A 27,677-nucleotide genomic window follows, 5' to 3' on the forward strand; every position below is an offset into this window, starting at 1 on the left:
TTTTTGTATACATAGTTCATATAAATAGTAAGTAATTTCATCAATAAAGATGTTGTGTATTTGTTTTTGCATGATAAAACCATTACATGCAAGATCTAAGAGAAAAGACTAGAAGTGGCTGGTAAGATTTGCGTTCAAGAAAAACATTAAAAACAATTATGTCTTCACAAATATGCTCCCTTATTAGCTAACATCAGTTCCAATACTCCCTCCAAATACATGACCATATGTAATGATAATTTTAATTTATCTGATGTTTTTTGTCTTAACGAATAATATATCATTTTTAGATATTATTATGCTTTCTTTTAGATATTATTATGTTTTCATAAGTTTCAGATATTATTTGTTACATTTTATCAATCTCAACAAGTGGATCACTAATGAATTGTAGCTTCATATGAACTAAAATGAATGAATCAAATAATTCAAAGTAGGATTTTTTTTTAATCTTGAAGACTGATTCCTTGTTAGATATATCTTAAACAAGTTATGAGATATTCTATAAAGAAATCATAATATTGTAAATTTATTTAAAAAGAGTGATATTTAGGCATAAACACATGGTGGGTTAAACTTCAAAGTATGATCTGTTACTCTTGTCCGTAAAAATATCTCTATGAAATAAGAGTTTTCAAAGTCTTGTTTCATAATAGACAAATTTTTATTTGTTACGAAGGGTTTAATAAATACTATGTTTTCTTCATCCTTGAATTATTGATTGAATAAGGAATTCATAGATAGTGAGTAAACACAAGAGTATCCAATGAGAAAGATAAGAATCTTGAATTTATAATTATTGTAGAATCGGTAATAAAACCGTAATTTTACCTGATTTTACACAATTTCAATCTGATTTCAATTTTTTTTTTTACATAATTTTACATGATATATATATGTTGACTTGTAAAATCATATGATGATTTTATAAGTCAACTCGTGAATTTAATAACTTTGTGCACATATATCATATTGTTGTTTATAAAATTATTAATGCTATTAATATTTAGTTATTTGCACCATATTTATTATCAATGTACATAATATTTTCTCTATAATTATGAATATATAATTTTTTCTATATAATTGTGTGTATTTCAGGGTTTTTTAGACTATACATATACATCATTTTCTTTCTTTTTTTCAAAATTATTTCATATCTCACGAAAAAAAACATGATTTTCCAGTAAAAATATTAGTTCTCGCCTACATGTCATAATTTCACTGATCAACCTTTAATTTCCAACAGCGTCAATAGATAAAAAATTGTTATGCAAATACATTATTAAATATTATATAGATAGAGGTACCATCCATCATGGGACCTAGTGTTGTGGCTAATTACTGGTCCGTACATGCACACTTGTTGCCATAATCATAGCATTCAAATCATGCAATCACAGATTTTGGGTTAGATATTGAGTGGTGGAATATTCTGCAGGCTGTTGTGATACTGTCATGCTGCGAATGTGCAACCTAGTAATAATCTGTTCATTAGCTGGACAAAGCTGGATACCATTCATAATGCTTGGCACAGCTAGACATTGCTGAACACTGATCGAGGCAGATTACGACCACCATTCATGGCTTGTTGATCCATGGTGAAAAGGGTCAGAGTCATATCCGATGAAGTGATATGCTACCAAAAGTGAAGGACAGAATTGGTGGAAAAAGAAACAGACATCATAGAAAGCTGAATGATTACTCTGCCGACATCAATGGAGGCAATTGCACAGAGTTAAACAAGTACTTTCTAAGAAAACCATTGACCACAAAGAGGGGTGGAGGGGGGAATCGCAAAGTTCCTCTAAAGAAGAAACCACTTGAACCTCACAATACGGTTCCATTTACAATAGTTTCAAGATTGCAAGGTTCCTGGGATTGTGCAGCTCCCATAAGAGGTTTCTTCTCCAAGCTGTTTGCTTGGCAATTCACCTGATAATCGGAAGAAATCTTGTACATGATTTTGTTAGAAGTTGAAATCTTAAGCATCAACCCTACCTCAAACCAGAGGCAGATGAAGGGTTATTATCAAAAACCCCAGGGGCAAACACTGGAAGCTGGTTTGATACTGAATCTCTTTTGAATCTAGATTCACGAGGTAAATTCAAAGCAAGCCGCTGTTGGCCCTCTCTCAAACCTAAGCTGCCCTCGTTTCTCGAACCATCCCTAACAGGGACACTCAAAAGTGGACCACCAAAGAAAATGGAGTCCCCTGTGTACATCAGCTTCTCAGCTGGATGTGCAGGAGCTTTAGCTGTGGATGATGAAAACTGTTGTGGTGGCACTACTTGCTTTCTACCATCATTGCTTGTTTCTGGATTGGATTTTGGCAATACTGTTTGCATAGCTGTTCTATTGCGTGCTTCAGAAGCTGATACAGGAACTGATACATACCTTCCAGCCTCTTGGTCCCAAACAACAGATGTCCTTTTGACATCTCTAAGAAGAGAAGTAGCTGGAGCTGAAAGAAGCAATGGATCAGTATTACTTCCCTTCTGCATGATTTTTTCATCAAATCCTGACGTAGGATGGGATAACAGGTTGTTGGCAGTAGGTAAAGGAGCCTTAGAGGTTACAGGATGATCAGGAATAAGGCCAGGGGCTGAGGTCGCTGCCTTGAAACGACCTAGACTGTGAGTTTGTGGTAGAGGACTAAGCGTGACTGATTCATGAACATGGCTTGGGCTGCTGAAGCTACTAATACTTTGAGTCCCAATTTCGTACTCATCCAGGCTTCCTTGACCTGGAGCAAAAGAGTTTCCTAGTGCATTTAATCGCAGCTCATTCTTGATCTCTTTGTTTGTCCCCATATCAGTGCTCACACTACTTCTGACACTCATATTACCACTGGAGCTATATTCAGTATCTGGTAAACGGTGATTATCAACTGGCTTTAGAACAGAGGAAGATGCCCTGGCCTTTGCTGCTGCTCTCATAGCCTCAGCGGAATCTAACTTTGCAAGTTTCCAAGCACTAATTCGAACCGGCCGTTTGGGTACCTTGTTACCTCTTTCTTGAGCTCCAGCAGCATCTGGATCGACAGTTGATGGAACCATCCCAGGGTCCAGGTGAGGTACAACTTCTTCCTGATGTAGCCAAAACACAAGTTCTATAAAGACCCATAAAAGTTAAGAGCTTGTCCAAAATAATTACATACATTTTTCAAGATATTCAAAACAAATTGTAACAAAATAACTAAAACATAGGATATACAGAAAGGGCAAGGAGCTCCTATTAATTTTCACATGACAGTTCATTGATTGGGGAATCATATTATTAAGAGTGATTTGGGAAAAAAATGTCAAGCGGTGAAACTACAATCCTTAACATACAACAGCAAATTCTATTCATAGTGCAGTGGAATAGTAAGAATTTGAAATCGACCAGGTTAAAAGAAGGACAACAATGGAAGAAAGCCTTGACACATGGTAAATGGTTTAAACCTTCATCAATTCATAAATGACCCGTGTAGAAAATTCTTTAGCCAATACCAAATGGCTAGAAACTAACTTGAAGGCCTCTGCAGGATTCTTTGCTAGGATCAGCCCATTAGTTATCAATGATACACATGAAATGAGGGCATTACTAGACTTCAATACCTGATGATCCACAAATACCCTAGGAGGGGTACACCATGCTCCCTTGTACTGTAGGCCAAGAGAACTTCCACCACTGAAGCCAGTCGTGGCAGATCCTGATGGAGAGTACAGTATGTTCGGCAATTCCTCGTCCACAGATGCTCCAGCAGGTGCCTCGCTCATTGCTCTCAAGGCCACAACATACTCATAGGTGGTAATACCCTAATTTAACAAAACAGAGAAATGAAAACGTTTAGATTGCTGAAATTGCCAAATATGGTTCTAAATTTCAATTTTTAACTTCTTCTCATCCATTTTAAAAGCAATCAACAAGAGCACAAAAAACTGAAAATAGTATCCAGTCTCTTGGTCACTAACCTTTCTGATCAATATCATGTGGAAAAAGAAAAGTTCACCCAGAGGTAAACATGCTAGGATTGAAACTACAGTACATACAGCCTGAACGAAATGAGATCCAGCATGAGCAATAGAAATTTGATGATTTTGAGATGAACTATAAGGAACAAGCTTCAGTCAAAGGTTATTGTGTACATACCACAACTGTTGCAAAAGGAGCTATAGAGAAACCATTTCCAAGTGTATCGACAATTTCAACCTTCATGCTTTGCTTGTTAACAAAACAACGTACAAAGACAGCAATACCAACTCCAGCTTCAAGTACAAGCTTCACCACACGAGCACAAAAATGTTACCATTTGGAAAACTTTTTATAGAATAAAAATTGCCAAGAATACCACATATATCTGCATGAAACAACTAGCCACAACAGTATGAGAAATAAAAATCACATATAAGTTTGAGAGTATAGCACATACCCAAACAAGACTAATAGCCATTAGAGAAACAAAAGTCACATAGTTTTTGTACCCCACGCAATTGTTGAGCCACTGCAGTCACACCATAGATTTGGTTATTTTTTAGGAAATCATCTTTTGTTGAATTCCAAACCAGTTTAAGATAATTCAAGACGTGTGCCTGTAAAGACCACTTGAAACAAGATGAAAGTATACCCGGCAATGGTGATCAAAACCATCTACACATTTATCACAACTTCGACAGTGTTTGCTAAACTTGCGTACCTGCAATTTAAAGATGCCATGGTTAATAACTGGGAAAGCCAGTATTATTCTCTAATGCTGTCATTGCAGCATGCGGCCAACACTGGAGATAGTTTGGGGTGCATGCAATTAGCAGAATTGTTGGAGGACAGGACTGTGTGGTATATATTGAGTGCATGTAATCACATAGAATGATGTATAGCTAACTGAATCCACAGTGATAACCAAACCCACAACCAAAAAGGGAAAATTAAGACCATAAACAAAATAAGAGACACCACACACTTTTTACAGCACAATACCTCAGCATTGCACAATGTACAGAACAAAGCATCTTCACCATCGCTCTGTTGCTCAGCTATCCCTTCCTGTTTGCGGCAATCTTCATGAACAAACAGTGCACAGAAGATTAAACCAATATTACGAGAAGATTTTCTGGATGGAGGTTGCCCTGCAGTCTCTGCTCTCTCAATTTCTCCCACTGACCCTTTCTTACTAGAGTTTGCTGGAGCTATAGAACTTCTGGAAGGTGAAGAAAAAGACGAATGCATTGCACTTCCAGTTTCATCAAATTTCCTAGGCAGATCCTTCAATGACATCCCGTGTTTCACATTGAGTTTATTTGCTACAACATCGGAATTGAATTTAGACATAATGCCGGGATCTGCAGGGTTAATTGCAGTACTCCGAACATATAGAATAAAGACAAGAAGCACCTGCATATCCACAACGAGGACCAAGAAAACAACACCAGCTATTAATCTTAGACATGTTTTTTCTTCAGAGAACAGTAGTTAGTACAATAAGAAGACTAAAGTGATCCATGACATACGATGCAGAGGACATCTAGTGTCATGCAACCAAAACAAATCCATTAAAACGGACTATCACCGGCAGGACTTAGAACAATGCTAGCAGGACAATTTATTCCCAAAACATTGGAGCTTTCATTCGCTAAAACGTTACCAAAATTTTCAGTCCATGTCACAAATTTCTCCGGAACATATAAGGGAAACAAACTTAGCCTTGATACACAGAAATGAAAAAGAATTCACATACCACTGGAGTGTAAGTCCCGATAAGCACATACTCCCAGATTTTGCCTCCAAGGAAAGGAGCAAGGAAAGCATAAAATGCAATCACCAATAAGCAGAAGACAGTGATTGCAACAACCTATCAAAGACAAAAAAAAAAAAAAACATTTACCACATAAATTATCACTACATGGGACCTATGAAAACATTCATAAATTCAGTAACTACAAAATGCCAAACAACAAAAGCCAATTTCTTATGCCCACATAAAAAAATGCACAAAGATCACTTCTTTAGCATTTTTTAGAGAACCCCAGAAGAAAAGATCAGTTTTTTGAGCAAAGCTAAGCACTGCTGAATGAGTAAAAACAAAGCTTGATAATTGAGAAACAGGCTCAAAGTCTCAAAAATAGAAGGTTTTTATGGTCATACCTGAAAGGTGTGAGCTGGTAATTGCCATCCATGTTTCCTCACCATAACTCAAGCACCAGAAAAGGCCAAAACCCTAAACACACCCTGAAAACTCTTGCTGGAAAGAGAAAAGAAACCCCAAACTAAAGGAACTTTCCTCTCAACTACAGTAACCCAGATACCAAAATAAATGCAAGACCCTTTTCAAATCAAGAAACAGTAGTAAGGTTCAATCGGGTTTAGGCCTCCGTCTCACTTGCCTTGCCGCTATCATTAACTAAAATGAAGGGACAAAAAGAAAAGAAAAGAAAAGAAAAGAAAAGAAAAGAGCTAAAGTGGGTAGCAAAAGTGAAAAGAAAAGAACAAAGTGAGAGAGAAGGCAGGAAGCAGCACTTGGAAAAGGTAAACAGAGAAAAAGAAGAGGAATGTGAAAGCAAGAGTCAAGACGAGGAACTGTTAGAAGGACAACACAAGCTGACAAAAGCAAACTAAACTAAAGCGTTGACAGACAATAAAAATAGAAAATCAATCAATCTTGGTTAATGTATGACTATTTTCATGTCATGTATGGTTGTTATCTGCCAAATTATCATTTTTTTAATGATGAAGTATGTACCGAAAATAATCTTTTTTTTAAAAAAAAAAACACCTAACAGATCATTTGAATGTTCATGATTAGATTTTTATTTTATTTTTTGAAAAAATTTATAGTGTCGAGGAGTAAGTATGATCCATTTAAAAAAGAGATAGGTAAATGATGGGAAAAAAATAATTTTTTTTTATTTTCACTTTCTTTTTTCTCTCACTTCCTTATTTTGATTTAGCAGCTCCATTAAGAGAAATAATATTTAATATTTTACACCCTGTAATTTATTAATTTATCAAATCTTTGATAATTTAGCCAAGTTACCGAGTGAGTAACTTACTTGACAAAAACAGTTCTTACAAATGTATTAGCTTGAAGACTTATCAGGAGGGACTTGATTTTCATAATGAAAAAAGAAAAAAGAAAAAAGAAAAAAGAAAAAATGTCTTGAGCATCTTTAACTTAGAAAAAAAATTAAAAAAAAAATCATTCCATGTGTACGCGTGCTGTGTAGTAGGTAAGCTGGTATCTCTCTTTTTGCAATATTTAGAAAGAGGCAATGGTATTTTAATGGTGGAGGTTAGGCCTCTCGACTTTATGATGGCATTAAAATTGAAGTGGACAGCGGACAGCGGACAGCCCCATCCTCCGAGGCTTGCTTGGGGACGGCCATGTTCTGGCGGAAAGCAATGGTTGGCCCTCGACGACTCTAATTTGTCAAACCACTCTTACATCTATCCTTTGTTCTTCATTGCCGAGCTACTTTCCAAGGTTATTAAACCGGTCGGGTCAATAAAAAAATATTATTTTGAAAAATTAGATTTTACTTGGGCCTGAACTATTTATAGTGTATTTAGTAGTATGGTAATGATTATTTTTTAAATAATTTTTCATACTGAAATACATATTAATAATATTTTTTTATTTTTTAAAAGTTATTTTTGACATCAACATATCAAAACTATTCAAAACATATAAATTATATTAAATTTTAATAAAAAAATAAAATAAAATATTTTAACAGTATGATTTGCACCACATTTTCAATTAGTTTTTTATTTTATTTTTTTTACAACAATAATATATTTTTAACTTAAAAAATAATAATATTTTTTACTTGATGTAGATTAACATTTCCAGCGCGTAACCCGTCCGCCGAGTTTCATTGATACAATCCAAACAAAACAAAATTATATATATTTATATTTTCGAGGAACTAAATTTTCACCGCTGGTTTTATTTATCTTAACTAACTCGGACACCAACCTCTCACCACCACAAGATCATGGACGACAGCAAACACGGAAAGCACCAAACCCTCGCGCCATGTGTAGCGGTCAAAGGTCAACAAAGGATAACTTATATTTTAACTCCTGAAAATTCAAATATATTTCAATCTGGTCCTCGTAAATTGAAATTCTAATTTTACACGACGTTTCGACTTAGGCTCAAAAGAGAAGAAAAAATAAAATATTTAAATTAATAATTTTTTATTTATTCTATTAAATTAATAGACTTGGGTTTTGTAAAACTTAAGGTTAATATAGTGGTTAAATTAAAGGGACTAAAAATACAGTTTACCTTTAATTAAAGGACCAAAACCACCTCCACAAGAGTGCCTTCACACGCGCGATCTCTGTATCTCACTCGCGATTGAGAAACATAGCAAACAAAGCGAGAGTGAAAAAAACCAGAAACCCTAAAACCAAAGAGAATCAAAATTGAGGAAAAATTTCTTTCAATCTCCCACTCGCTCACCTCCCTCGCGTGAGCTTTCACCTTGCAACTTCAACTTCACAGATCGAACCCAACACGCACAGAAAGAGAGAAGAAGCTCTATAGGTAATCATAAAGCTTCTTGCCCCCCCCCCCCGGCCGGTCCTCTTCTTTTAAACAATTTTTACTCATTTCTAGTGGTGGGTTTTGGTTTTTGAGTTGTTATTTTTTTGAAAAATTTTGTGTTTCGGATAATGGATGGGGTTTCTTTAAATTTGGAAAAGCTTAACGTTGTTGGGTTTTAAGGTTGTGGTGTGGCGGGGTGTTCGAAGTACTTAGTTTTGTCTGAAATTGAGGTAAGGGAAAGGGAAGGTAAATTGGATTGTTGGGTCAAGGTTAGAATTTGTTTTGTCTTTAATGATTTTCGGAGGATTTCTTGAGCTATAATTTGTTGAATTTAGTGCTTAAATTATTTTGGTTAGAACACGGTTATTTTTCTTCGGTATCTGCTAAGATGAGAAGAATAAAAGAGCTGTTGCTGAATTATGGTCATGTTAAGGTGAGATATCGGGGAAGTGGTTTTGGAGAGACTTTGTATATGGAGCAAGTGTTTTTAAGACTAGAAGCTGCATCTTTTTGATAGCATCCCCTATAGTTTTACCATTGGCCTGGATTAAAATTGTATAAAATTGTGTCAAGAAAGTTTTATTAACAGTATTGTACTGGCACAGGCGAAAAACCATCTTGTTGCTGTTTATGCATGCATATGTCCATTTTATAGTGTTTTGAATGTTAATTTTTGTCAATTCTTCAGGTGCCTTGACAGCAGTGGTTGTAAGAACTGTTGTCAAGTCTCATCATGGACATTGATCTTAGGTTACCTTCTGGTGATCATGATAAGGAAGGTGAAGAACCAAATGTTGATAATATGTTGAGTGAAGTCAAGCTGCATAATGGAGATGAAGAGACCGGAAATGTTGTTGATGTCGCAGAGGAAATACTTTCTATAGAAGGTGGAGATGTGAATTCTCCCACTCCAACGACATTCAAAGAGGACACAAATCTTGAGCCACTTTCTGGTATGGAATTTGAATCACATGGAGCAGCATATTCGTTTTATCAAGAATATGCTCGATCTATGGGATTTAATACTGCGATACAGAACAGCCGCCGTTCAAAAACATCGAGGGAGTTCATTGATGCGAAATTTGCTTGTTCTAGGTATGGGACGAAGCGAGAGTATGACAAGTCCTTTAACCGGCCACGTTCCAGACAAACCAAGCAAGACCCAGAAAATGGAACTAGCCGACGATCGTGTTCAAAGACAGACTGCAAGGCAAGCATGCATGTGAAGAGAAGGCCAGATGGAAAATGGGTCATCCATAGTTTTGTGAAGGAGCATAACCATGGTCTTTTACCTGCCCAAGCTGTCAGTGAACAAACTAGAAGGATGTACGCCACAATGGCTCAACAGTTTGCGGAATATAAAAATGTTGCTGGTCTCAAGAATGACCCTAAAAATTCATTTGACAAGGGCCGGAACTTGGGACTTGAAGCTGGGGAGACCAAAATTTTGCTTGATTTTTTCACCAAGATGCAAAATATGAATTCCAACTTTTTTTATGCCGTAGATTTGGGTGAAGATCAACGTTTGAAAAACTTGTTTTGGGCTGATGCCAAAAGCAGGCATGACTACGGTAACTTCTCTGACGTTGTATCTTTTGACACCACATATGTCAGAAACAAGTATAAGATGCCCCTTGCTCTTTTTGTTGGAGTGAACCAACATTATCAGTTCATGTTGCTTGGATGTGCCATGATATCAGATGAAAGTGCCGCTACTTATTCTTGGTTAATGCAGACTTGGCTCAGAGCAATGGGTGGACAGACCCCAAAGGTTATAATCACTGACCAAGATAAAGCCATGAAGCTAGTAATTTCAGAGGCCTTTCCAAGTGCTCATCATTGCTTTTTCTTGTGGAACATTCTGGGGAAGGTCTCTGAAAATCTGGGGAGCGTGATAAAACAAAACGAAAACTTCATGGCCAAATTTGATAAATGCATCTTCAGATCATGGACAGAGAATGAGTTTGGAAAAAGGTGGTGGAAAATTCTTGACAGATTTGAACTCAGAGAGAATGAATGGATGCAATCACTGTATGAAGATCGTGAGCAATGGGTGCCAATCTACATGAGAGGTGCCTTTTTGGCTGGGATGTCTACAGTTCTGCGATCTGAGAGCACAAACTCCCACTTTGATAAGCATGTGCATAAGAAGACAACTGTGCAGGAATTTGTGAGACAGTATGAACCAATTCTACAAGATAGGTATGAGGAGGAAGCCAAAGCAGATTCTGATACATGGAACAAGCAACCTTCATTGAAATCTCCCTCGCCTTTGGAAAAGAGTGTTTCAGGGGTGTACACACATGCGGTATTCAAGAAATTCCAAGTTGAGGTCTTAGGTGTAGTCGCCTGCCATCCCAAAATGGAAAGCCAGGATGAGATCAGCGTTAGTTTTAGAGTTCAGGATTTGGAGAAGCATCAAGATTTCACTGTTTTGTGGAATCAAATGAGGTTGGAGGTCTCATGTATATGCCGACTATATGAATACAAGGGTTTTCTTTGTAGGCATGCTCTGGTTGTTCTTCAAATGTGTCAACAATCTGCCATCCCATCACAATATATTTTGAAAAGGTGGACAAAAGATGCAAAGAGCAAACATCTTTTAGGGGAAGAATCTGAAAAGGTTCAATCTAGGGTGCAAAGGTACAATGACTTGTGCCAGCGAGCTCTGAAATTGAGTGAAGAGGCTTCGTTATCTCAAGAGAGTTACAATATTGCCTTTCGTGCTCTAGGAGAAGTTTTTGGAAACTGCATCAGCATGAATAATTCCAACAAGAGTCTGGTGGAAGCTGGTTCATCTACCACTCATGGTCTGCTCTGTATAGAAGATGATAACCAAAATAGGAGTATGACTAAGACAAATAAGAAAAAGAATCAAACCAAGAAAAGAAAGGTTGGTGGTCAATAATGAATATGAATGCTGATTTCTTATGTTGTAATAGTATCCATAAAAAATGACCTCCTCCATAACTGCAGGTGAATTCTGAGCAGGAGATCACGACTGATGGGCCACAAGATAGCTTGCAGCAAATGGTTTGTCTTCCTACACTTTGTCAAACAACCGGAAAAAAAAGAACGAAATATTTGTATTGACTTGGCACGTTGAATTTACTACAATTGAAGATGTTATATGCCTGCAAAAAATAGAAAAAAAATAAAATCAATGACCTTCATTTTTTGGTTGGCCTTACATGAATCTGGGTTGGTCATGTTGTTACTCATTTAGTATGCAAGTGAATGCACTAGTCAATTTGATCCAACTGCTACTGAGTATCTGCAACTTGATTTGATTTTCTAGGACAAATTAAGTTCAAGAGCAGTAGCCCTAGAAGGCTATTATGGAACACAACAGGGAGTGCCAGGAATGGTAAGTTTGCTTTTGAATGTGGTTATACGCTCATGACAATGTAGTGAAATGAATTTCTTACCCATATCATTTTGAGCTATACGTTTTTGTAGGTGCAACTAAACTTGATGGCTCCAACACGTGATAACTACTACAGCAATCAGCAGACCATCCAGGGCCTGGTATGCCGTTTTAAATGTTGTGTGAATGCTTAATGTATTATCGGTCCTGTCCAGTAATTAAGCATCATATATGATTTGACTATTGAAATATGGATTTCATAATTTTAGGGACAGTTAAACTCAATAGCGCCAAGCCATGATGGTTACTACGGCACTCAGCAAAGCATGCATGGGCTGGTATTGTATCTTATCCAGCAGCCAGTAATTTCTTTCTCCTACAGCCTGCAAATGGTGATATTTTTGTGCTGTTTCTACAACTTGCAGGGACAGATGGATTTCTTTCGCACACCAACTGGATTCGCTTATAGCATCAGGGTCAGTTTTCTAGTCTTGATATTCATTCCGAGTATGCTATTTTCACTTGCAAAATATTCCTAAAACGGGTTTACTTTCTCATAGCAGGACGACCCCAATGTAAGAACAGCGCAGCTACATGATGATGGATCCAGGCATGCATGAGGAACAATTTTCTCACTGTAAGGCAGTTCACATTTTGAAACAGTTTCTTGAATCATGTGGCAATTGAAGTATCAACAACAGCTTCATTTTTTGGTAGGCGAGGAAGAATGAATATCTATTTTGTTATGCAGCAGGAAAGATTTATCTCCACTGAAGCTGAGATTTCTGTAAACAATGAAATGTATCACGCATCACAGATGGCAGGATTAATATAGGGAACTCACTCTGTAGTATTTGTAAAATAAGAGAGTAGGATGCTTTTTTCTTCACTGCATATCACCATAGCAGACCAGTTGAACAAATTCTAGCAGGGGTGAAATCTCCCTCTTGTAAAGCTTTGTTGTACTATTATAGCAGTAATTCCTCTTCAACCTAAATACTTCATCAGCTAACATCAGTTCTCATTTCCCAATATTTACTCTTGCCTTTTGTTAGAATATACTTCGTGTTTTACACAGCTAGATATGTTTCTGGGGGAAAAAAATTACAGTGAATTTATTTCTCAAACAAATTCTAAACTCGGTCAATCGGTTAAAACCCAGGTTATGATACAAGTCGATTTATCATTCAATAATCAATCATTAATTATCAAACAAAAACATTAGTAATACTAAGAAAAAAATTAAATCAAAAGTACTTCTTGTAGTGCACGCGCCAGCCGTCGAGGACTAACGAACGAAGCGATTAAAATGAATTTGCAAACAAAAAAACAACCGTAACGCGCCGAGAGGAAACAGAGATGGAAGCGAGTGGAAAAATGCGAGTGGATTTTTGACAATTTTTTCCTACCAGCGAGTGTGGAGAAGAAGAAAAACCCTCATTTTAATTTTTTCACAGACGCGTCTTTTCTCTCAAGCGCCACTCCGATTCCCTCTTATTTTCTGGATCTTTCTGTCTCTCTCAATGTTCCTCTCTCTAAAACCTCTCTCTGCTTTAGTTTTGGTGTACAATTGTATTTATTGTCTGTTTGGTTGCTGAGAAAATGTGGGAAAGTGGAATTTTGTGTTTTCCCTAATCCTCTTAGTAACCACAAGGAGGGATTGGAAAGGAAGTGAAATGGTTTGATAGGGTGTGCTTTTTATCGAATTTGAGTCAGTAGAGAATGGGAAAGTGGTGGTTTTATTATTTTTAGTAACATTAGTTGATGCTATGGATGAATTATAAAGTTTGAAAATTTTTCTTAGAATCCAATCAGGAGGTAGAAAAGGAATAAGAATGCTTTAATGGGCTAAGGTTTTTTTTTTAATTGACTCACTAGAGAATGGGAAAATGGTGGTTTATTATTTTTAGTAACATCAGTTGACGCTCTGAATGAGATATCAAGTTTGAAAACTTTCTTAGGATCCAAGCAGGAGGTAGCAGAAAAGGAATAAGAAAGCTTTAATGGGTTGTGATTTTTATTGAATTTGATTTGGTAGAGAATGAAAATGGTAGTTTTTTTGTTGTTTTTTGGTAAGATTAATTAATGCCTTGAATGGAAGATCAAGGTCGCAAGTTTTCTCAGCATCTGATCAGAGAATGGAGAATGATCAAGAACGCAATAATGGCAATGATTTCTGTACTGAATTTTATTGAATTTCAACTGAAAAATGGTAGATTTATTATTTTTGGCAACATCTGCTGTTGTTTGAATTTAATTAATTCATGCAATGTTATGCTACACGCTTTTTCATATGTTCAGGTGCCACTGTAAAGAATATGCGGTGAAGAGTGGATTTTTTGTCCTAACGGGAATGTGTTATAACGATGATGGAGAGGAATCATAATATGATCGATGATATGATCGATCTTCAAGATAATGCCCCTGCTGATGATGTAGTAGGTGGGGAAATATTGGTGGTGTGGCGGATGAGACGCGCATTAGAGATGCTGCTGCTGTTGATTCTCCAAAAAGGGCTGTTGCTATGTTTGAAGGGGATGTAGACTTTGAACCATGTGATGGCATTGAGTTTCAATCACATGAAGAATCGTATTCATTTTATCAGGAATATGCAAAATCTACGGCGTTCGCCACTTCGATAAAGAACAGTAGGTGGTCACAGAAATCATAGGAGTTTACTGATGGTAAATTTGCCTGTTCTAGATACGGAGTTACACCAGATTCTGATAGTGGTAATAGTCGGCGATCAACAGTTAAGAAGCAGATTGCAAGGCCAGCATGCATGTGAAGAGTATATAAGGGCCCCAATGACAAGTGGATAATCCATGAATTTGTCAAGGAGCATAATCATGAGCTCTTACCGGCTCTAGCATATCATTTTCGAATTCATAGGAATGTAGAATTGGCCGAAAAAAACAATATTGATATATTGCATGCTATCAGTGAACGAACAAGAAAGATGTATGTTGAGATGTCTCGACAGTCTGGTGGGTATCAAAATGCTGGGTTTGTAAAGAGTGAGATGAATACGCAGTTCGGAAAAGGCCGGTATTTGGCTCTGGACGAGGGGGATGCCCAAGCTGTGCTTGAATATTTTAAGCGCATCAAGAAGGAGAATGCAAACTTCTATGCAATAGATTCGAATGAAGAGCAGCGCCTGAGAAATTAGCTTTAGGGATGCTGTTTGTTTTGAGACCTTCTGTGTAAAATATCACGAGAAGTTTCCCTTTGCGCCTTCTGTTGGGGTGAATCATCACTGTCAGCCAATCTTACTTGGTTGTGCATTTATTGCAGAAGAATCTAGATCAACACTTGTTTGGTTAATGAAAACATGGCTTAGAGCAATGGGTGGGCAAGCACCTAAGGTTATAGTCACTGATGTAGACAAAACCTTGAAGGCAGCCATTGAAGAATGTATACATGATTTTGTTATGTGAATTTGGTATTTTAATTCATGAAAAATATTAATATTTTTTTTATTAATACATGCATAGCGTGCATCAGTTGCTATGCCATTTTTAAACAATACATGTGATTGATTTTAGTATTCAGAAACATTATTTAATGTCGGTGTTTGATTTTCAATTTCAACATTCCATTCAACAGATTTCTAAAATTATTTTATTGTACTAATTCTTAGGGTTTTGTTAGGTAGAAAATTTGTGTTAAGGTTTAGCAACCTTATTAGGTATTGATTTATGGACATATAATATAATAAAAAAGTTTCAAGTTCTGTCCCAAACTTTAAAATTCTTTAAAATTGAAAAATCTTATTTAATTTAATGTATATATCTTGATATATTATCTAGCCTAAATATATGATCTATTTGTCTGTCCATAAAAAATGATGGAAAATTTATTATGTATCAAACCATACATAGTTTATTGGTTCATAAGAGAAAACAATAAATTAATCAAAGATATAAAAAAAAACTATATTGATAAAAAAAATTTACCGAATCTATTGTAATAAATCAAAGTTAAACTAGAAATAAAAACAAAAATAATTATAATTTACTTGTTCCCAAAAATCTTTTATTCTCTAAATAAACATGGTAGAGAATTGAGAATTCTAATTTTTTTCAATTTAAAAATTAAAAATAATACAAATATTATTGTTTGATTCGTATCGATATTCCTTCCGTGTGATTTCAATTCATCTTTAAATAGTTCCACTCTTAATTTTTTTTCTTCATATTCTAACAATTTAATAATAAAAGAAATAGAAAGGCAGAATTAGATGTTTTTTTGTCCCTCATTTTTTTTTCTCAGCTTCCGATTAATTGGCGATTACTTGCTAACCGCTCCCCCATCACTTAACAATTAAGCGCCTCGTTTCTCGATGAATTGGCGATTAATAGCACCACTTCGCCGATTAATTTCCGATTAAAATCGCTTCAATGAAATGGATATTGATCGCGACGCTTCCCGAGGATTTGGAGATTAATCGATACGGTTCCCGATTAATTGGCGATTAGTCGTCATCTCCACCGATTATTTGCAGATTAATTGCCGACTTATCGTGAGGAAATTCGCTATCATATTACTTCCGATCTTTTTCCCGATTAATTACCGAGTAAATTCCGAGGATTTTTCAGTCGTGATTATTTTGACGATGATTTAGCGATTAATCGCCGCCAAGGCCGCTTATATTCCAATTTATTGCCAGTTAATTCATTCCTGGCCGAGTTATTCCCGATCTTTTACGGTAACTCCAGGAGTGATTTCCAAAAGATACCGATTAATTGCCAAAGTTTTCTGCTTTCATTTCACTTCTTCAATTTTAGAGCTCCCCTTTTGGAAAAATTCCTTTCCCCTTTGCGACTTAACATTTTCCCTTTTTCCTCTTTTTGGCATTTCCTCAGCCACTCTGATTTTTTGGTCTCTTGCACTTCCCTACCCTCTCTGTAGAAATCACTGCTGCTTCTTTTATGTTGCTCAGGTGCTTTACACTCATTCTCAACTTTCATTCCTTGCTTACATCCAATTTTATGCTCTCAATTTCCTTTTAAAGTCACATGCTCTTTGGTTTCCAAGAAATCAGAGGAAAGACTATGGAAAATGGAATATAAGATACTAAATTTATACAGTGAGTGAAGTTGGTTTTGTGAAAGGAAACTTTTTTTGGAAATTCTATCTAAAAGGGTTTCTTTGGTTGATTTCTTTGGTTGTGTTTAATTCATATATTTTTGCGAAGAATGAAAGTTAACGGGCTAAAGAATTTGTATTTTTTTATTGAAGATTACAAATTATGGTAATCAAAGTGGAACCTTTTAGTTAATTTTAGTATTGGTGTTGCTGCTTGCTGATTTCTTGAAAATTTCAGGTATGTGTAGTGAGATGATGTTATTTGTTTGAAACAATTGATTGTTTGGACAATGGAGATAGATCTTGAACTGCCTTCGAGTGATCAGGAGAAATTAGAGTCTGGAGCGAACACAAATGAGTGTATCATGGATAGCGCTAGTGAATTGCGTGGTATTGATGAGGCTGCAAGTTCTTGTTTGGTTGAAGAGGTTGTTGAAGCGTGTGGGTTGAATGCAATGGAGGGTGTTATTGATGGTGGGGATAAGGTGGAGGAGAGGGGTGTGGGGGTTGATGGGGTTGGTGAAGGTGGGATCTCTGTGCCTCAGAATGGATTAAAATTTGAAACGAAGGAGGCAGCATATGCGTTCTATAGAGATTATGCGCTCTCTGTGGGATTTGGGATCACTATAAAAGCTAGTCGTCGTTCAAAAAAGAATGGGAAATTTATTGATGTCAAAATTGCTTGTTCTAGATTTGGAAGCAAGCGGGAGTCAAGTGTGACTGTTAATCCACGATCATGTACAAAGACAGATTGCAAGGCAGGAATGCACATGAAAAGGACAGAAGATGAGAAATGGGTTATATATGGTTTTGTAAAGGAGCATAACCATGAGATTTGTAAGGAAGATTATGATAATGCTACAGGGAGACGAAACAAGCAATCAGGTGCAGTTGCTCGTCCGAAGAAAGGTTTGCAGTTGGCTTTAGATGAGGATGATGTAAAAGTTATGCTCGAGTATTTTATGTGCATGCAGGCTGAGAATTCGACCTTCTTTTATGCAATAGATCTGGACCATGAAAAACGTATGAGAAATGTGTTCTGGATTGATGCAAAAGGCAGACATGATTATCATAGTTTCTGTGATGTTGTCTTCTTTGATACCTTTTATGTTAGCAGCAAATATAAGCTTCCTTTCGTTCCTATTATTGGAGTGAATAATCACTTCCAGTTCGTGTTACTTGGATGTGCATTGATTGGGGAGCACTCTGCATCTAGTTTTCTCTGGCTAATGCACACATGGCTCAAAGCAGTGGGTGGCCAAGCTCCAAAAGTAATTATTACTGATCAAGAAAGATTCCTGAATGAAGCTGTTGTGGATGTATTTCCTGACACACTCCACTACTATAGTTTATGGCATGTATTCAGTAAGATTCCTGAAAACTTGTCTCCTGTTATGAATCAAAGTGAAATTTTTATGTTGAAATTCAACAAATGTATTTATCAGTCTCAGACAGATGAGCAGTTTGAAAAGAGATGGTGGAAGATGGTTGATAGATTTGAACTAAGGGAGGATGAATGGGTTCACTCATTGTATGAAAATCGTATAAAGTGGGTTCCAACTTTTATACGAGATATATCTTTAGCTGGAATGTCCACAACTGAGCGATCTGGAAGCGTTGCCTCTTTTTTTGACAAGTACATTCACAGGGAAGCTGTATTCAAGGAGTTTATGGAGCAATATAAAGCATTTTTGGAGGACGGGTATGAGATGGAAGCCAAAGCTGAATTTGAAACACAAAACAAACAGCCTGCATTAAGGTCTCTCTCATCTTTTGAGAAACAAGCATCGACATTATATACAGATGCCATTTTCAAGAAATTCCAGGTTGAGGTTTTGGGAGTAGTTTCATGTCACCTGAAAAAGGAAAGTGAAGATGAGGCAACTATTAACTTTCGAGTTGATGATTTTGAAGAACGTCAGAATTTTCTTGTATCTTGGAACAAATCAACAATGGATATTTGTTGTATATGTCGTTCTTTTGAATACAGAGGTTTCTTGTGTAAACACGCAATCCTTGTTCTTCAAATGTCTGGTGTTTCCAACATACCATCCCGCTACATATTGAAGCGTTGGACAAAAGGTGCCAAGATTAATCAAGCTGTTGATAAGGTATCGAAAAGTCTTCATTATAGGGTACAACGTTTCAATGATTTATGTAAACAAGCCATCAAACTGGGCAAAGAAGGTTCTTTATCTAAAGAAGCTTATGATATTGCTGTTCGGACATTAGAGGAAGTCTTAGAAAATTGTGTAGGTCTAAATTACTCTGTTAAGAGTGTCTTAGAGCCTAACACCTTGGATGTTCTTGGTTTTCCTGGCTTTGAAGAAGAGAACTGTGATAACTGTTTCGCCAAGTCATCAAAGAAAAAGAGAACTTGCAAGAAAAAAAAGGTATGCTGAATGTTGCTATTGAAGATGTAATGACTGTGTACTGTTGGAAATTGTAAGCTCGTGAAGTAGATTTCATTTTGTACTGTAGGTATACTCTGAGGCTGGGGGAATAAAAATTGGTTTGCAAGAAAGCTACCAGCAGATGGTTTGCTTATTTCAAACTTACTTGTGTCAAATTGATCCTTGAACAATTGTGGATTTTCCTGTATGTCTGTATCAACTCACATCACTTTGTTTTGTGTATAGGACCAGATTAACTCTAGGGCACACCATACTGATAACTGCTACATTCCTCAACAGGACACGCAAGAGGTGGTATGAAATACATATTGTAGGCAAAGTCATTGCGAAAGAAATTTTTCATATTGACCATACTGGTTGTTTTCTGTAGGAATTAGGGTCTAGGGCACCAAATCTTGAAGGCTATTATGGCTCTCAAGAAGGCGCGCCGGGAGTGGTATGGAACCTTGTAGTTTTAGCGGCAACATATTCATTGAGAATTATGGATGGTTATGCATTTTCTTATTTGTATCACAGGGACAGCTGAACTCAATTTCTCCATTCCGTGATGGTTATTATAGCAATCAACAGGGCTTACCAGTCCTGGTATGGTGCTTGGCTGCATTCTGCAATAGTAAGTTCAAAAAAATTTTTGGTGGCAATATATTCTGACATACTGATTTAATTTATGTTTAGGGACAGTTGCATTTGATACCAACACATGTTAGTCACTATGGAGCCCCACTGAGCATGCAGGGACTGGTATTGAATTTGATAATTTTTTCTGTTCTATGTAGCAGTTTGATTTCACTTGTAGTATTACTAAGTAGAATCAACATCTGCTGGATCAATATTTTTTGTTGCAGGGTCAGTTGGGCTTCAGAGCACCAACCATGCAAACTTCTTTCAGTAACTTGCCAGATTTGGTATGCTTTTCAAAAGGTCACATTGGTTATGATTTATATTCTTCATCCCAACTTTCTCAGCATGCATTATGGGATTAACTGCTGCAGGAACAGCCTGTCAGCTCTACGCAATTTAATGGCATCGCAACAAAGCATCTACATGACAAGCACCTCTCCAGTTAACTCTCACAGTAACATGCCCATGGATTTTCAAGATATGAGGACAGATAAGTGAATCATCCGTGGATCCTCAATAATTATCTCATATATGTATTTGTTTGTTCTTTACACTTGTATAGTGCTGTTGGAAATGAAATTTGCCGATAAGATGGCATGAACCTTTCTGTATTTGACATAGATTTATTTATTAACCAATTTAGTTGAAGGCATCATCACACCCTGTCAAAATAGTTCTCCACATTCCATGTCTGATTCTTATCACCATTTTTTATTATCCTTGAAAACCCAATATAAAGCTACAAATTTGGAAAGCAATAATTCTAGTTCTTTTTTGTTACTACATCTTCCTGACCTGAAAGAAGTGAGTAATTGTCTTTATTCAAGAGGATCAAAGCAAATTATACAGAGAAACACGAACATTACCAACTGGATAAACCAGTTTCATTGATGCATATGGTTAGGGTAATCAACTTTTGGATAGCAGGACTTAATTCACTAGATTGTCTAAGTTCGAGGACACAATGATTACTCTGGAACTAGCAGCTTCTTCTGCCATTTTCTTCCACTCCCTGGCTTTATTCTCCATCTGTTTTCCCTTCTCTCTTGTCATCAACTCCTTGACAAGATTCTCCACTTCATACCTGTTGAAGTCATGACTCAACTCCATGCCAACACCCCATGCATCGCAACTTTTTAACAATTCTCAAATGTTTCTCCGATAAGAGGCCAACAAACCATTGGTACTCCAGCAGAGATGCTTTCAAGTTTCAAGTACTGAGTTCCATCCACCATGATTCATGAATCCTCTTAACAGATGGGTGATTAAGGACCCGCTCTTGTGGGAAACAACTTGCTATGAAACATTTCTCTTTGGTTTCCTTCATAAACTCTTTTGGTAGAATGGTGATTTCCTCATGATCAAATTTGGTCTAGTTATCCGCAAGAAGTTGTAGTTTCTATTAGCTGGTCCCCATGCAAAGCTCTGCAAATTGTAATTAAACTCTGTTGACAAAAGTTATGTGGAAACCTTTGTTATGAAGGAGCTTTGCTAGGTTTAGCATGGAGATTATGTGTGTTTGCAATGGCAATGGGACACACACCAAATGAGGCTTAGGAACTGCTGCCATCTCCCTCTCTCCCTGTCTCTCAATGAGGTAGTGGAAGAAGAGACCCAGCATAATGTAGAGGAAAAGCTTAGCATAAAAGACCCGTCTGGCTTGGGAAAAAAAAAACTACTTCCCTCGTTTCGAGTGCTGTTTTTCTCTTTTTTAAATGATGAACAATCATGTACAAGTTTGTTAACTTTGGTGAGGTAGGGTGGGGGAGGAATGTAGGACTATGCGTGTTTGGCGTTGCGGTTTCGTTTACAGAAAAACGCAGTTGTCATGTGTTTGGTAATAGTATAAACGCACATTACTGTTTGTGGGATCTATGAACATTTGCAGTTAAACCGCAAGACAATCGAAAACAACTTCGAGTTGCTTTTTGTGCTAAGTTGCAAATTGTGTTTATAAACACAGTAAACAGAGGCGCCGAAGAAGAAGAACAAAAACAAAGCACAACAGAGCATAGTGGAGAGCAGTTCCCTCAACTCACCACTGGTCTCTGCCGTTTCCACCGCCAACTACTGCTCTTCCTCTTCCCCTTCCCCTTCTCTTTCTCCTTCGTCTTCTGCATTCTCCACTGTTCACATTGCATGTGAACAATGGAGAGCAGCTCACCATCGGCCTCTGTCGTTTTCACCGCCAACCACTACTCTTCCCCTTTCCTTTCTCCTTCTCCTTCTCCTTCGTCTTTTGCATTCTCCACTGTTCACGTAAACAGTGGAGAGCAACTCACCACCGACCTTCGTTGTTTCCACCACCAGACATTGTTCTTCCTCTTCCCCTTCTCCTTCTCCTTCGTCTTCTGCATTCTCTACTGTCCGAAGAAGAACAAAAACAAAGCATAACTGAGCACAGTGGAGAGCAGCTCCCTCAGCTCACCACCGGCCTCCACTGTTTCCACCACCAACCACTGTTCTTCCTTTTCCTTTTCCTTTTCCCCTTCCCCTTCTCCTTCTCCTTCACCTTCATATTCTACATGCTCCACTGTTCATGGTCGGACTGGGTCCGACCAAACCTAAATGCCCGGTGTCTAGGTCTGACCCAATAAAATTAAAAAATCCAAAAAAAATTGTCAGATATTGTGTTTTATTTGAAAAACTAGTGTTTAACACTATTCAATGACACTACATAATTATATTAGAAGGAGATCGCATGATGACGTAACATTTGCAGAATTTGATCACAATCTCAATTTTGTTTCTGATGATATTTTACTTGATGTTGTTGCACGCTCAAAAAGCCATGAAAACTGTAGTTCTTGTCGAATGGATTTCGTACGTGATGGAATTGCAAATAGTTTAATGGAACAATAGAAAATACTTTATATAAAATATTGTTTATTTCATGATATAATAACAGTAGTTAAATGTACAATATTTCAATTAAAAAACATCAATATTAATATATATTTTTAGTTATTTTATAACCTCAATTTGAAAAGTATTCTTAACCGAACACATTAAACTACTTTTTGTTCAACCTCAATTTCAACTATAATTTTAATCAAATATATATTTTTCAAAACCAACTTCAACCAAAAATATTTTTTATAAAATATTTTTTTTTCAAATAACAACCATACCAACTATCACAATACCAAAAATACTCTAACATTTTATTCTTTAATTGCTTTCTATGAAACCACGATTTGGTAGTGTTTTCAACCAAAACTCCAAAATGACCCTAGGTAGAATCAAGGCACACTTTTGCAAGTCAATGATAATTTTTAATGACATATTGGTTTTTTTTTTTTTAAGGAATGCTCATTGATACCACAGGTCGGATTTTTACTATAATTATATTGTATTCGTTGAATAAAAATTTTAAATATTTATATTTTATCATTAATTATTCATCATCCAAATATTATTAATTATTCATTGAATTGAAGTTTTTAAGTCAATTTTGATAATATTAATATCTTTTCCATCACCGAATAAGATATATATATATATATATATATATATATATATATATATATATATATATATATATATATTCATCCGGCTTTGGATTGATATTTATTAAATTTGAATGAAATTATTATAGGGTTAAATGGGAGTATTAGTTTTGCTTCAAAAGAAAAACTAATGAATTATTATTAATGCTACAAACAAATCATAACAATTTAGATTAGATGATGCTCCTCTCTCAAGTCCAAACAAATAGAAAGACCAAGAACATACAAAAAATAGAACAAGATAGTGAATATCAAGGGTTGGTACAAGAATCTCATATTCTCAAATTCGTCGTTTTTCTATCTTAGTTCCCCTTTAAAAATCATTCTTGATATTCTTCTTGCTCTACACCGTTGTGAGCAAGAAAGAATACAAGAAAGGAGGAAGAAAATAGAAGAGAGACACAGAAAAATAGAGCAATGGCTGAAGTTATCAAGCCTCATGTGGTGTGTATCCCATTCCCATTGCAAGGGCACATAAACCCTATGCTCAAAATAGCAAAGCTCCTTCACCATAGAGGTTTTCATGTAACCTTTGTCAACACAGAATTTAACCACAAAGGAATACTTGATGCCAGAGGCCCTAATGCCCTTGATGGTCTGCCTGACTTCTGTTTTGAGACTTTACCAATCGAGCACCCTCCTTCAAATTCCCACATAAGTGCCACCCTAAACCTTCTTGTCCTTCGACAGGCATGTGGAAAGAGCCTTTTGTCTCCCTTGAGAGACCTCATTGCTAGACTCAATGACACTGCTGCAAATCCTCCTGTGACATGCATGGTGTCTGATGCTATGTTGACGTACACTCAAGTACTCACTGAAGAACTTGAAATGCCGAATGTGTTTGTTTGGCATATGGCTGCGACTGGGGTTGTGAGCTTTGCACATTTTCGTGATCAAATGAAGCAACTGGTCACTCTTCTCAAAGGTGTTTTCTATATATTTTTTACTCTGAAAAAGTTATTGTTCCATTTTATTTTAATTAATCTAATTCATTCATCGATCGATGGCCTGAATTCTTGGTGCAAAAAAAATCCCATTTACATTTGAGATTTGAGCCCAAAAATTACAAATCAAATTGAGCCAGGCCCACTGAAAGCAATCGAACTAAGTCTAGAAAACATCTACTAGGACCCAGATCACATTCACTATTGATTGTATTACTTAAAGTTTAAATGGCATTTGAAGAGAAAATTGCTGTAAAAACTCATCTTTAGCATCACTTTTTTTCTTGGATTTGACTAACAATCAACATAAATGTAAATGTTATTTTAGTGATGACATGTTGGTAATCATATATTGTTCACAGAACCAAGCCAAAAAACTGATGACATGTTGGACAAAAGGTTGGAATGGATTCCAGGAACGAAAAGTGCACGAATGAGAGATCTTCTCAGGGTTATCCGAGTTCAAGATCGAAATGGATACATGGAAGATAGTGGCGAGGGCGATATGGAAAGGGTTTCCAAGGCATCGGCAGTTATTTTCAATACCTATGATAGCTTGGAGGGTGAAGACTTGAACAGCCTCTCGTCTGTTTTTGGTCGAGTTTATAGCATTGGTCCTACTCAAATGCTTTTGAATCACATCTCTGATGATTTTTATGAGTCTGTTGATGGAAATCTATGGAATGCTGAGCCTGAATGCATTAAATGGCTTGATTCGAAGGAGCCGGGTTCGGTGATTTATGTAAGTTTTGGTAGCTCGACAATAACAACAGCAGAGGAGCTAGTTGAGCTTGCTTGGGGACTTGCTGATAGCAAGCACAACTTCTTGTGGATTATTAGGCCAGATTTGATTAAAGGAGACTCGGCAATTCTACCACAGGACTTTCTTTTCGAAACTAAAGAGAAAGGTTTTGTAGCAAGTTGGTGCCCACAAGAGCAAGTCCTTAACCATCCATCAATAGGAGGATTCCTAACACATTGTGGGTGGAACTCAATGATAGAAAGCATATCTGCCGGGGTGCCGATTATTTGTTGGCCATTCTTTGGGGACCAATTTGCAAACTCAAGAAAGAGTTGCAACGAATGGGGAATTGGCTTGGAGCTGAGAGATGGATTCAAAAGAGAAGAAGTGGAGAACATTGTTAACGAGATATTGATAGGTGACAAGGGTAAGAAAGTGAAGGAAAAGGTTTTGGAATGGAAGAAAATGGCAGAAGAGGCCACAGGTTTTGATGGTTCATCTTCTTTAAACTTGAACAATTTGGTCAATGAAGTTCTGCTATCGAAAAGTTGATTGTCAAGTTTTTGTTAGTTTACTATTTCAAGTGTTCTAATAGTTTCTTACGATGCACACTGTGAGAATTATTAAAGAATAAAATTGAAGAATTTTTAAACACTTGGTCTGCCAATGACTGTTTTCATTTGTGCAGAGGTTGAAATCAAGTTTATTTATATTGATAAGGTGAAACCAAATCTCTCATGATATATTAATATATTAATATTAAAATAATATTAAACACCCCAAAATGAAATACACCTGAGTTTGCCCTGGTGGTTGTTCTCTTGATGTATAGCAATGAAACCTAAGGCCTTGACAAGGGGCAAAATGCAGCAATGAAGTGAGAGAATAAAAACAAATTCCAACCATATAGTAGGTGGCTAGTGATAAGAGTTTGAGATTAAAAAATCTGCTCTTTTTGTGGTCTTAGATTCGAGTTTTGTGGTGGTTAATATGATAACAACTGGAAGTTTATATGGTTGTTAGCTTCAAAACCCGTGAGATTAATCGAGGTACACACAAGCTGACCCGGACACCCACATTAATAATAACAAAAAAAAAAAAATTCCTCTGAACCTCTAGATGAAAGAAAAGGAGAAGAATTTTCTTGGAAATTGTTGAAGAAGTATTACTCGTCAAGATGAGAAATTACGAGGAAAGATAGGCATTGCCGGTAGTCCAAGTGCCAGGAATTATTTGCCCCTTTCATTTTCTTTCTTATAGGGATATATGTTATTTTATTAAAGAAATTTAAGTTGATTTAAGAATTTAAACTCAAAAACCAAAAAAAAACCTATCAAGTGAACCTTCAAAAGTCTAGAGTGATAACTTCCTTGATAATATATATATATATATATATTATTTTAATAATTAATTCATGAACCCTTAAATAAGTTAAACTTGCGTAACGCACTCTACAAAGGATTGACCAACTCGATATATCCTTACATCAGCCCAGGCAGCGCCATATCTTCTTTTTCTCAATACGTCGGTGCAAATGAAATGCTGAATTTCTGGAATTTAGAGTCTCAGAATCCAAATTTCTGCCTTCTTCCAGTTGAGCTGACGCGATAGCTCCTGTCCAGATCAAACCCTGGCCCCCCCGCTAGCTCATGACCACTATATTACCATGGACTTTGACCAATTAGGCTGCCTTATCTTTCACTATAGTTAACCTAATTAATCATTACTAAAAATGAATTAAAAACAAGAAGTTCTTCAGCTCCACCATTTAAGGAAATTGCAAACCAGATCGAAAGGGATTGAGTTAATAGTTATGGGGATACATTCATTTTCCACCCACCAAAAAAGAAAGCTCATGCCATGATTATCTTGAGATTTGCCTCTTGTCAACTAAAATGAAAAAAACAAGCTTAAAATATGGTCTGTGAATGTTCGATTTGGATCGAGAATGGACCCGATGGAAATTAACAGCATATAATTAGTTTACAACGGGATCAAGTCTAGATTCAAAAGATTTAGGTGACTAATAAGGAATTCGAATTCCTGACTACTACAATATCTAGTTAATAAAACGGTCATTTTTTTTATAAAAAAAAAAAACCTTGATGGAGAACAATGGCTTCTCCCTCATCCCTATAACAAAAACTCTCTAAGAAAAGAAAAGGAAAAAAAACTATCTGCAAAGAGGTTCAGGCATAAGTGGTGGGAAGTGCCTGATTTCCCATGTGATTTAACACTTAACTCATGAACTTATGTGACTTAATTTAATCTAGACAAAAGTTTCTGCAAAATCCACACTAAAGAGGTAACTTGTGTCCATCCTAGCTATACTTAAATCTCTACAAAAGTACACTTAACAAAACTAGTGCAAAGTCTTCTTCTTCTTCTTCTTCTTCTTCTTCTTCATTAAGGTCATCCTCCTTTTCAGCCATAATTAATTGATACCCATTGAAGTACAC

At 36.4% G+C, this 27,677-nt stretch overlaps 4 protein-coding genes and 1 pseudogene across 15 annotated transcripts; 4 read left to right on the forward strand and 1 right to left on the reverse strand.

The window, feature by feature from the left end:
* Positions 1-1,661: 1,661 nt before the first annotated feature.
* LOC133677337 (probable protein S-acyltransferase 19) lies at positions 1,662-6,576 on the reverse strand. The gene is made up of 9 exons (XM_062099312.1): positions 6,127-6,576; positions 5,720-5,833; positions 4,963-5,376; positions 4,613-4,681; positions 4,418-4,489; positions 4,138-4,266; positions 3,960-4,040; positions 3,603-3,803; positions 1,662-3,089 (listed from the first exon to the last, which is right to left on the reverse strand). The coding sequence occupies exons 1-9, from the start codon at positions 6,169-6,171 to the stop codon at positions 1,998-2,000; spliced, it is 2,217 nt and encodes a 738-aa protein (XP_061955296.1). The 5' UTR covers positions 6,172-6,576; the 3' UTR covers positions 1,662-1,997.
* A 1,775-nt stretch (positions 6,577-8,351) lies between these two features.
* Positions 8,352-12,912, forward strand: LOC133677323 (protein FAR-RED ELONGATED HYPOCOTYL 3-like). Of its 8 annotated transcripts, none has more exons than XM_062099290.1 (9): positions 8,352-8,533; positions 9,222-11,426; positions 11,510-11,566; positions 11,832-11,900; positions 11,993-12,061; positions 12,170-12,238; positions 12,326-12,376; positions 12,461-12,537; positions 12,618-12,912. In XM_062099290.1, exons 2-8 carry the CDS (start codon positions 9,267-9,269, stop codon positions 12,518-12,520), a joined length of 2,535 nt encoding a protein of 844 aa, XP_061955274.1. In that variant the 5' UTR covers positions 8,352-8,533; positions 9,222-9,266; the 3' UTR covers positions 12,521-12,537; positions 12,618-12,912. The 8 variants fall into 8 exon arrangements, with proteins under 8 accessions (XP_061955274.1, XP_061955275.1, XP_061955273.1 ...); XM_062099291.1 differs by having other exon boundaries at positions 12,652-12,912; XM_062099295.1 differs by having other exon boundaries at positions 8,353-8,533; positions 12,464-12,537.
* A 317-nt stretch (positions 12,913-13,229) lies between these two features.
* On the forward strand, positions 13,230-15,385 carry LOC133677324 (protein FAR-RED IMPAIRED RESPONSE 1-like; annotated as a pseudogene).
* A 1,281-nt stretch (positions 15,386-16,666) lies between these two features.
* On the forward strand, positions 16,667-20,678 carry LOC133677322 (protein FAR1-RELATED SEQUENCE 2-like). 5 transcript variants are annotated; one of them, XM_062099283.1, is made up of 9 exons: positions 16,668-16,842; positions 17,227-19,381; positions 19,470-19,526; positions 19,628-19,696; positions 19,773-19,838; positions 19,919-19,987; positions 20,078-20,143; positions 20,248-20,307; positions 20,395-20,678. In XM_062099283.1, the coding sequence occupies exons 2-9, from the start codon at positions 17,279-17,281 to the stop codon at positions 20,467-20,469; spliced, it is 2,565 nt and encodes an 854-aa protein (XP_061955267.1). In that variant the 5' UTR covers positions 16,668-16,842; positions 17,227-17,278; the 3' UTR covers positions 20,470-20,678. The 5 variants fall into 5 exon arrangements, with proteins under 5 accessions (XP_061955270.1, XP_061955267.1, XP_061955269.1 ...); XM_062099285.1 differs by having other exon boundaries at positions 20,401-20,678; XM_062099284.1 differs by having other exon boundaries at positions 16,669-16,842; positions 19,628-19,693.
* Positions 20,679-23,728: 3,050 nt separating this feature from the next.
* Positions 23,729-25,770, forward strand: LOC133676998 (7-deoxyloganetin glucosyltransferase-like). The gene is made up of 2 exons (XM_062098820.1): positions 23,729-24,457; positions 24,839-25,770. The coding sequence occupies exons 1-2, from the start codon at positions 23,950-23,952 to the stop codon at positions 25,768-25,770; spliced, it is 1,440 nt and encodes a 479-aa protein (XP_061954804.1). The 5' UTR covers positions 23,729-23,949.
* The last annotated feature ends 1,907 nt before the right edge of the window (positions 25,771-27,677 follow it).

The sequence above is a fragment of the Populus nigra genome, chromosome 17 (genome assembly GCF_951802175.1).
Source record: "Populus nigra chromosome 17, ddPopNigr1.1, whole genome shotgun sequence".
NCBI classification, from domain to species: domain Eukaryota; kingdom Viridiplantae; phylum Streptophyta; class Magnoliopsida; order Malpighiales; family Salicaceae; genus Populus; species Populus nigra.